We start from the raw sequence: 11299 nt of genomic DNA on the forward strand, positions 1-11299 counted from the left end.
TAATATGTAAATGTACACAAGAATAAATAATTTATTAACACTACACTAAAGTGCAACATTTAATTTATTTATTTTGATTAAAATATAAATGTATTTGCTCTCGTTTGAATTTAACAAAACATTTAATAATTTACTTATTCTATTGACTTTATTTTAATAATATCAAAACATTATGATAATTTGTTTGTTTTAAACAATGGAATTTACTCACAAAAATTTATACATTTATAATAATAGAAATTAAAAATGTCGCAGATATAAAAAGTTCAAAAATAATTTGTTTGTATTTCCTTACTATAGCATTTAATAATTCAAATAATATTTCAGACTATTAATGATATATTTATTTTTCGTACATTTAATTTGTGTGCTATCAGCAGACTTTACTCTCCCAATACGAGAATCAATTTGTATGACTGATTTTGTTGCAGTTGACATAGAATCCCTTGAAATAACACAAACAGTAACAAATGACTGTTATTCCAAAATACCAAATTTTCAATATAAAATTTCTGCATTCGATTTAAAATCGATTTGTTATGTCAGCGACTCTCTATTCTTCATACATAAAAACGGACATAACATCACTTGTTGTGGGCAGTGGCTAACAGTGACTGGCCCAAGTCAAAGCAGTGTCACTTGTATGGTAGTGGGCTCTTTGCTATTGACCCACCAAAACCCATTTATTGGTAACATCAAAATGAATTTTGTGGGGCTTAAACATAAATTATTTCTTGTTGGAACTGCGCGCTTAATATATGTGAAGGATTCGATGTATCAAGCCACAGTATCAATAGCTGATTATTTGCATCAAATCACACCAAGTTTAATAGTACTTAATGTGACTCAAAATGAAGTATTTGTTCAGTTATTTAATTTGAATAGACCAGTCGAATTAATTGAAATGAGTTATACAACTTATGTCAAAAACGAAGACGACACTTTTACTTTGAAACGTCCTCTTAATAGTTCACACATTAAGATGGTTTCCATATATTCAGAAAAAGTTAATATGCCATTGGTAATAGAAAAAGAAGGGTACATTTCTACGGCAACTACTTCTTTTCAACATTATAACATGACTAAGTGTAAATTTATTGCAGATTCTGTAGTATATTCAAAAGGTCATTTTGTCACGAATCTACTGTTAATATGGTTCCCAATTAAAATTAACAATTTTCAAGCATATATGCTTGATATGGCCAACCCTCAAATTATTACTCAAAAAGGCGATAGAACAATACAACTGGCTTTCATTTACGGCTCATCATTTTTCATGTCACAGGATTTTAGGCAATTAAAGTGTCAATTAGAGGTAAATTTTACTATTGAAATTGTTGATGTTAAACTAATTCTAATAACAGATTTAATGAATGATCCTGTTAATAATGGAAGACATATCATAAGAAATAACATGACATATAAGTATACACAAGACAATACCACTGTTTCACTCTTTATTGCGATGGATAAGAGTTGCAAAGAACTTTCAAATGTGGTTGAAATTAGTTATAAAAGTGCACCTGGAGATATTCTCACACTAAAATATTCATCATTTGACTGTGTCAATGAAATACAAAGTATACATCAGTGCGATCAGCGTTCGTTTGATTGTGATAATACCGAGTGTACTGTCGACATTGATGCAGTTGATGTTGGGATAAGAAAATGGGCAAAGGGGTGTGAGCCGACGTGTGGCAGTTGTAATGATGGATTTGTATGTACTACAATGGGTAAGTGTATAGAAGAAAACAATAAAAACAAAAGAAACAAAACAGCTAGCACCTTTGTATTATGCGTTTTCATGTTGTTATTCATTTTATAATTTAATAATTATTTGTTTATTAACACTTTCATAACCCAAAACTTTTGAATTGGTTTAATAATAATAATAGTTTTATTTTTTATTATTTTAAAATTTTAAAATTTTGTTATTTATAAATTTTGATTAAATATTTCACCTCCAGTAAAAGATAAAAAAATACTTGTGTTCTTTTTTATTATTGTAATATGAAAATTGAATTGTAAAGTAATTTATTAATTAACTAAAGTGTTTTCTCTACAATTATTGGACTAATTGAATTACAACAATTTAAAAAATTGCACGAAACATTTAAAAATTATAATTTCATATCAGGTCAGTACTAAACCCCTATAGTTTTTTAAAACCCCTCAAGTCGTCAGTTGATTGGTTGAAACCACAAAAAAAATATTTTATATTTAGAAACCACATTTTCGGATAAAGAATGTAAGCCAACTCCACAAACTTGTTGTTGAAACTTGTTCTCCGATGTCACTTCTTACGGTTTTACAGACGCGACTTGTTACGATCATGTCTTGAATATTTCTAAACAAATGTATTTTTATGGTTTTTATTTTTATATTTTGTAATTGTTTTTGTTATACAACACTTTTTTTGTCCAATTATATATCGTAATTGTTTGGGATAATGTCTTAATTAATTACTTTGAAGCTTGAGGGGTTTAAGACATATTGATGGGTTTTTACAATACATGTATTTATAAAGTATTTATTTATTTTACTTGATTCCAAATTTTAAAATATATTTTGTCTATATTTTCTTGTTAAATGAAAAATGTTTTTAAACGAACTTTAAATAACTTTAAAAAATTAATGATTTTTTGAACTAAAAAATAAAAGTAATAATGTCTCATCTTGATGGATTTTATATCATGATAGTATGTAAGTACTTAAATACATTTTCTGATCTCGTTAACATTGAAATGGTTTGCACCAAATATCAAAACACAATTGCGAAATTTCACTTTAACCCAATTCCACTCGTTGAAAACACACTGAAATATTTCACTCATCTTGAAACATTTCATTTATATTCAAAAGACGATTATACTTTCCCCAATTTATCATTTTACGCCCGTATTAATCATTTCTTTACTTTTAATGTTGTCACACTTACAGGTAGATACTATAATATCACTTTAAATAAAAATGCAACAGTTTTAGATGTAAAAACAGAAATAGAAATTTTAGATGGACAACCATCTCTTTCTCAAACAATGTTTTTCAAAGGGAAATATATTCAAAACGAACAAAAATTATATGAAATTGGGATATTTGATGGGTGTAAAATTTATCTTGTTTTATTATTAAAAAAGTTTGAACGATAATTAATTTTTTGAATTGTTTTGTACGTGAATTGCTAAATAACTAAAGAGAAAGGACGGACATGGCGACGAAAAAAGGAAAATTGGCCAAAGGACTTCCTTTGTGATTTAGGGACGTCCTCCTGTGTTTAAAGACGTCCTTTCTATTATTTTTGTTTCTGCCGCGTTTCTAAAACTATATATAGAGTTATAATATTACCATGATTTTACTATTAAAAATATAATTATCACCAAAAATACATTTAATCACAAACAAACACTAAATTATAAGTAATTTTATTATAAATTAATGGTTTTAAAAATTAATTAAAATTTGACATTCACAAAAAAACGTCGAAACGTTAATATATATAATACCCGAGTTGTTATATGAACAGATATACTTGATATTAGTGGTATTTATCCACTTGTAATAACTGTTTTTTTTTGAAATGTTTACATAAAAATGAAATTAAAAAACATAAAATATGATTTCAAAATACCCAAATCAATTTATCATGAAAAGCGACCAAATGAAAAGTTTTGTAGTGATAGAAATAATAATTACGTCAGAAAACATAAGTACAAAAACGTAAAGAAATAATAACAAATAATAAAAATATTGATTTCATACATAAGATGTTAATTATAAAAATAATATATATAAATTAATATGTTATTAAAATTAAATATTCATAGTTTATAAAATATTTTTTTAAATATAAAAGTTTGTAATGATAATTAAAAAAAATTGGAAAAAAATACCAAAACATATCTTAGCTAAACAAATGAAAAACATTGGTACATATGAGGAATTAAATGCTTGACAAAACTGAAATACATGGCAAATTATAAAAAATGATACTTTAATGAAGTTATTCTATTAAATTAATAATTGTTCACACGTTTTTGACAATACAAACTTTATTCTTAATAAATAATAATTTTAACATAATAATTTATATTAATTATAAATAAATATTGTAAAATGAACTTTAACGTGTGATCAATTATTTACCAATTGTTTTTCAAATATAAAAAATGTAAATAGATAAATAATAGTATTAAACAAAATTATAATAATAACTATAAAAAACAAAATGAATGGTGATAAAGTTGTTAAAAAGGTTGTAGTTTTGGTTGGCGACACAAATACTGGTAAAACAGTGACACTCTCGAAAATTCAAGGTGATATTAACCCAAACACGATTCATACCATTGGTATAGCATTTGCAGTTTGTTTAACATTTTCGTAAATAAGTTAATTAAGCGTTAGACAAAATACTTCTATTTAGACAGAATGTTTATAAAATCGCAATTTTGGGATACAGGTTTGTCTTCTAAAATTTACATTAAATTTATATACTTTATATAAATGTTAATTTATAATATATCATACAATATTATATTACAAAACATTGATTATTGGTTTTAATTCAATTTTAACTTATTGTATCAGTAAATATAATATAATTATAATTATATTATAGTATCAAAAATTATTTGATAATATTACATATTAATTTGTTGTTTTTATAAATAATGATTTTAAAAATTAAGACAATTTATAATAATAATATTATAATTGTAATTATGTATCAATTGTATAATTCATCATTTTTTGCAAATCATTTAATATTAAATAAAAAATGTTGTTTATTTCTAATTAATGAATTTTAACAACAATAAATATTTAACAAAATAGATGGATCTGAAAATAATCGACATTTTTTGCCAGCTTTATGTCGGTTTGTTAAACTGTAATAAATAATAAACAAAAATCAATGATTTTGTAGTAATAATGATTATACTGTTTTTATTGTAAATTATATTTTAATATATTTTTCTAAACGTTGATTTTCACTGAATTTTTTATAACAGTTTTATTTAAATAAATGTTAAATTTAATTGCATTTTTAATATTTCGATTATAATATGACTTATACATATATTATATTTATAATTTAAAATATTAGTAATTTCAATGATTTTTTTCCATTCAATAACATCATTAAAAAAATGTTATAATATAATTACTGAAATTTATATTATTTTTGATTTTTTAAGACATATACTTATTTATAAAGCAATAACAAAAAGAAACGCAAACGCAAACGCTATTATTTTCTTTTATTCTGTAAATAAAAAGGAGACATTTGAACTTCTTGAGCATCTTGTAAATGAAATCAAATTGAATATTCATGATAAAGATAACGTTAATATCGTGAAATTCATTATTTGTGGTACACGAAACGATCTTATAAGTCAAAGAGTTGTTTCGAAAATCAAAGCAGTAAATTTTGCAAAACAAAATGGATGTGTCTATGTTGAAATAGGAGAACAAGTCAATCCATTAACAAATGTGTTAATCGAAGAAGTGTTTAATTTATATAACCAAAATTCAAACGATGAACCAAAAATTCTTACAGCAGCTGAAAGAGATAAGGAAATGTGTCCCATTTTTTAATCTTTATTTTTTACTGTTTATTTTATAGAATATCGAAAGGTGTTCAAAAATACAAATAATTTTGATTGTACAATTGACCAAATAAAATCAAAGACCAAATATAAGTAGGAAGTAAAATAAATAGTTTTAAAACCTTAATAAAGAACTGTTTAAAAATGGATTTAAGTGTTTTATTTGGTGTATTTTTTACGCTTTTTTCCAACCCGTTATTTACAAATTAACCATTGGGAAATACATTCTTCTGATAATTACTTTGTCAGCTGTAGTAAATATATATATATTAATCGTTATTTGTTAATTAAATTGTTATTTTGTTTTACAAATTTTTAGAAACTATATTCATATAATAATGGCACCATTTGAGTTTGTAAAATAAAGAAATTTTATTACTGTTGTATTTAACAACAAGTTAATGTTCAAATTTATTGGTTTTCCATTATATGTTTAAATATAAGTTTTTAAGTAAAAAAAATCAAACCATTTTAATTGTAGAAAGGAGGAACTGGTAAAAATAATAAAAATTATAAGATTTGAATTTACATCCATTTTTTAATTATGAAAAAACAGATACTGATTAAATTTGATTAACATAAAATTCAAATATTTAATGTTAATAATATTTTATCAACAATTAATATAATAATTTTTGACAAAAAATCAATTATAACCAAACTAACTTTTGGTTTTTTGTCGAAACAAATTTCGTTGTGGTTTAAAACAAAACCCACACCAACTTTAGACAAGTTGATTCGAAAAACTCAAGAAAATACAACAAAAGACCGGGGATAGAATCTGTTTGACAGTTATTAAAAAGAGGTATTCCAAGTACTTTGATTGGAAAAAGGAATACCAGGTTCATCTAAATTATCAAGAAAAGTTAAACATCAAGGCACGGAAGATTACTTAAACCAAATGATCAATACTACTAAACAATATAATAACCCTGTTACATATGAAGTAATCAAATCTTTTGCCAATGGTTACGGTATTAAAAAAGGATACATAGACTTAAATTTTTCTAATGGTTGGATCACAGGATTTTGTTCGAGACACAATTTAAAATCCAAAAAGTTAGTGGAGAAAGTAATTCAGTAAATCCACAAAATTTTGAAACATAAATAGAATATCTGGTAGAAATCATTGCACAATACCAATCAGATAACGTTTACAACGCAGATGAAACTGGTAAAATTCATGAACCAAGGTGGATTAACAAACCAGAGTATCAAACCATAAAAAAGTATTACAGCGCACAAGAAAACGCTTGGATGGACACTGAACATTTCCATGATTGGTTAATTGAATGGGAAGATAGACTTGCTTTGAGTGGCCGATGTATTCTACTTTTTGTAGACAAAGCTCCTAGTCATAAATTAACTTTGAGTTAATTCATCAATATAATAATTCAGTAAATTTATAATTTACTGAATTATTATAATTATAATTTAATAATTTAAAACTCAAATATTATTTTATTTATTTTGTTAAAATTTGTTTTTGGATTTAAAAACTGTAATATTAAAACATAATTATGTATTTGTAAAGATAATAATTTTTTATCTCATTTAATAAATCACATTATTCTTTTTTGATATAACTTTAAAAATAATTTAATATTAATTGTATTATGATGGTTAAATTAATAAAAATACAATTTATCAAAGTTGTTTTATTATCAACAATTTAAATAAACAAAAACAATACAAAGTCTTTGTCACAGTTTTTTATTAATTATAATTATTAAAATTTTCATAAACAACTTTACAACGTTAATTATAATTTATTTAAGCTTTACAAGTTTTTTCTTATAAAAACATTGGTTAATTTTCTCAAATATACTTGATATGTATTTTATTCAATAACATACTATTACAATGCACTTTTAAATTAAATTTCAATTTAACAATAGATCATCAAAATAAAAAACACGTAATTGTATAATAAAAAACAAAATATCATTAATTTAAAAAAATATTGATGAATATTCAATAAAAAAGATGAATGAGTATGTGTTTTTCACTTGATCTGTTTTGTTTTTAATCCCAGTTCCGATAAACTAAGATCTAACATATTCATTGGCATTTTAAATCCCCATAAACTCGAGCACATGTCAAAGCACATTTTATTCAAAAATTTTAAATTTTCTCCAAATTCGATATAGTTCAAATTAACGCATTTTGAAAAGCAATACTCACCAATACTAATTATATTTTCCAAATGTTTAATTGTTTCCAATTTTTGACAACAAGAAAAACAGTAATCCGGAATACATTTCACATTGTCGTTGAATGTAATTTTACTCAAATTTGTGCACCCCTCAAAACAATTGTTTCCAATTTGTTCGACATTTTCTGGAATATCAAAATTGGTAATAGAAAGACATCCACCAAAACATTTATTATAAAATTCAGTGACTGTATATGGTATGCTAATATCAGAAAGAGAAGAACAATTATTAAAACAACTTTTTGGTAAAAATTTAATACCTTCTGGAATATAAATTTCACTGAGTGAACAACACCCTTCAAAGCAACTTTCCCCAATTAAAGAAACATTGAATGGTATTTCTATATTTGACAATGAAAAACAATACTCAAACATAAATGGAGGTAAACTGGTTAACGACGTTGAAAGGGTTATCGTCTTTAAAGAAGTGCAACTTTTAAACGCCGAACTTTGAATAAAAGTGACTGTGTCTGGGATATCAATCGAAGGTAATAACGAACAACATTCGAAACTACTTTCTCCAATAAATTGAAGGCTATCATTTAATTGAATTATACTCAACGTAGAACAATCATAAAAACACTTCATTCCAATTCGTTTGACTTTTTGTGGAATTTTTATTTTATGTAAATTTACACAACTTCGAAAAAGTGAATCGCTCAATACATCTAAACGAGTTGATAAAGTCACTGCACTCAAACTTTCACAATTTTCAAAAGCCGAAATACCAAGGTTGCTCAGTGTATTTGGCAATGACACACTTTTCAAGGAATCGCAGTTCGAAAATCCATTAACTCCAATTGATTTCAAATGCTTTGGGAATGTGATTGAAGACAATTTGCGACAATACTCAAACACGTAATTGCATATAGACGTGAGGCGACTTGGAAATTCGATTTCTTTGAAAGTACACGAATCAAAAGCAGCATCGTCAATTGTTCTGAGTGACTTTGGTAATACTATCGTCTGTAATAAATTGCAACGCGAAAATGAGTGAACCCCAATACAAGTCACACTGATTGGAATATGAATTGAAGTCATAGTCGTGTCATTTGAAAAACAGTTTAACCCAATATTGGTGATAAGTTCAGTCATTGGTAGTTTGAGTTGGTTGTCTGTCTGTGTGTATACCACATTTTTAAAAACAATTTTATTCATTTTCTTTTGTTGCGAATTTGTGGAAGTCGAAAACTTATTGTCGGAATACATTTTGAGTGTGTCTGTGACTGTCTTGTAATCAATTTCTTCGCAAACAACAATTTGGAAATAATTTTTAAAAAACACAGAATTCATTTTTGAAAAATTCAGATAATTGTTATTATTTGGTATAAAAAGCCAGAGAATTAAAGTCTCTAAATGGTCGAAATATTTTATTGTTTTCAATGTCAAAGGTACCGGATTGTAATGAAACTTACTGAGTGTTTCTGAATATTTCTTGCAAACCATTGAAAGCGAAATAAGGTCGTTAATTGTTGTAAAATATTTTGCAACAACCATGATGTGAAATCCGTCTAATTGCTTCATGTCGTTTAATGTTATTGAATAAATCTCAAATTTTTTTATTTTAGGCAATCAAAAAAATCAAAAATCTGTTTTTGACTATATTTTTTAAATAATATAATCTACAAAATTGTTTTAAATCTGACAATTAAATTATTTTTTTGGCAAAGATCTCAACAAATAGACCAACTTATCAGTACACACGATCACATATACATTATATTACATACTTAAATTTGTTGAGTAACAATGTAGTTTATTATTTACATTATAACATTAACATATATGTTGTTGTTTGTTTTAATATTGTTATAATTTCAAAACATTAGTTTTAGTTTATTAATTATTTAAAAAATTATTTTAGAAGAACAAATGACTACTAAACTTTATCAACTTATAAAAACATTATTATACAAAAAAATAAAATATAAACCAAAAATTAAATAATGAATATATTAAATTATTGAAGTACCAAACAGCAATTCCCCATCATTGTCACAAGTCACACAAATTAATATACTTTTAATTGTACCTTTTAATACAATTTCTTGAGTTGTGTTATTTTTTATGTTAAACACTTTTCCGTTTTTTGTAATAACAACAATACTACAATTATGAACAACACATGAAGAAATAATGTTCTTAATATCAACAAAAGTTTTTTCGTTAGTTGTAATACAAATAATTTGAACACCAATTTGACTGATTAAACACAACAATTGATTGTCTTCATCGTAGAGTGCATCATTTACAATGCCACATTTGACATCACAAATATCTTTTAATTTGTCAATTTTGTCGTTTAATGCTCCTGTCACTTTGTACATCATTTCAGTTACTTTTCCATTGTCACAAACAACATAAAACTTTTTATTTTCCATACGCTCTGCTTTTTCAAAAAGAACTTTGACGATTTTTGTTCCAAAATTAATTGGACAGATGAGACGCCTAAAACGATGGTCTACTTGGAAAATGCAAATTTCCACATTCATTTGCAACAAGTATTAAATTATTGTCACTTGGAAACATTTCTATAATTATTGCATTTTTAAAACGCCCAGAAATGTCCATATTTACCATGGTTTCAAATATCGAAGTCGTTCTATATAGTGTTAATTTGTTGTTCAAAACGATTACAGTGTAATTTCCAGTCGTTGTATATTTAAGTTTCTCTCTTGTATTGTCTTTTTGTACGTTAAAAAAGCTGTGACAACATCGAAAAGTGTATTTAAAGTCATTGATATTATAAATTGATATTTGAAATTCGTCACTCACATACATTGTTTTTGTTTGAGTGGTTTGTGTTAAAACCATTTTATTCACATCACAAAAAGTTCGACAGTTTTTAATCACTTCAATTTCATTGTATTCATCTTTTTTCATTGTTTTTGAATTAAAATTAACCGTTTGATACACTTCGCCTCGACATTGATCGATACGCTTTTCTTTTGAGTAATAATCGACCGCATTTATGTCACTAACCGATGGTAAAATTTTTATATATTCATACCATTTGTTGTTTAATACTAACTTTTTACATAACACATTTTGTTTTACATCAATCTTTGCGTTTTCAATTTGCAATTTCCCAATTACGTTTGCGTTGATCGTCACATCTACAGTGTTGACTAAAGTCATGTCTGTATTTTCCGAATTATCAGGTAAGTTTATTATAAGATTCTCAATATTTTTAAACAATATATGTTGGCGTTTTTCTGAGTTAAAAATGAACATTGAATTTGATATCATGTCCGCTTCAAATTTTTCAAAACATTTTGAAAATGTCATTTTAGTTTTGGTGACGTTACACAATGTCACACATTTTACATTTTCATTTGTTAAAAAATCATATTTAAAACATGATAGAGATGTGATTTTGATCGATTTACATTTTGCAAAATCAAAATGAAAAGGTGTAATTTTAATATCATGTACTTCTTTTTGTTGTTTTTTAAGTTGTTTTGGCAATTTATCACCTCTT

At 25.3% G+C, this 11299-nt stretch overlaps 4 protein-coding genes across 4 annotated transcripts; 3 read left to right on the forward strand and 1 right to left on the reverse strand.

The window, feature by feature from the left end:
• Positions 1 to 334: 334 nt before the first annotated feature.
• On the forward strand, positions 335 to 2148 carry EIN_235370 (hypothetical protein; the record flags this gene model as incomplete). Its single annotated transcript, XM_004185318.1, has 2 exons — positions 335 to 1806; positions 2052 to 2148. The coding sequence occupies 2 exons, from the start codon at positions 335 to 337 to the stop codon at positions 2146 to 2148; spliced, it is 1569 nt and encodes a 522-aa protein (XP_004185366.1).
• A 518-nt stretch (positions 2149 to 2666) lies between these two features.
• EIN_235380 (hypothetical protein) lies at positions 2667 to 3149 on the forward strand (the record flags this gene model as incomplete). The annotated part of the gene is made up of 1 exon (XM_004185319.1): positions 2667 to 3149. The coding sequence occupies one exon, from the start codon at positions 2667 to 2669 to the stop codon at positions 3147 to 3149; it is 483 nt and encodes a 160-aa protein (XP_004185367.1).
• A 1960-nt stretch (positions 3150 to 5109) lies between these two features.
• EIN_235390 (hypothetical protein) lies at positions 5110 to 5592 on the forward strand (the record flags this gene model as incomplete). The annotated part of the gene is made up of 1 exon (XM_004185320.1): positions 5110 to 5592. One exon carries the CDS (start codon positions 5110 to 5112, stop codon positions 5590 to 5592), a length of 483 nt encoding a protein of 160 aa, XP_004185368.1.
• A 2016-nt stretch (positions 5593 to 7608) lies between these two features.
• On the reverse strand, positions 7609 to 9342 carry EIN_235400 (hypothetical protein; the record flags this gene model as incomplete). The annotated part of the gene is made up of 1 exon (XM_004185321.1): positions 7609 to 9342. The coding sequence occupies one exon, from the start codon at positions 9340 to 9342 to the stop codon at positions 7609 to 7611; it is 1734 nt and encodes a 577-aa protein (XP_004185369.1).
• Between the last annotated feature and the right edge of the window lie 1957 nt (positions 9343 to 11299).

This window comes from Entamoeba invadens (assembly GCF_000330505.1).
Source record: "Entamoeba invadens IP1 unplaced genomic scaffold scaff_1105074724841, whole genome shotgun sequence".
In the NCBI taxonomy this organism is placed as follows: Eukaryota; Evosea; order Mastigamoebida; family Endamoebidae; genus Entamoeba; species Entamoeba invadens.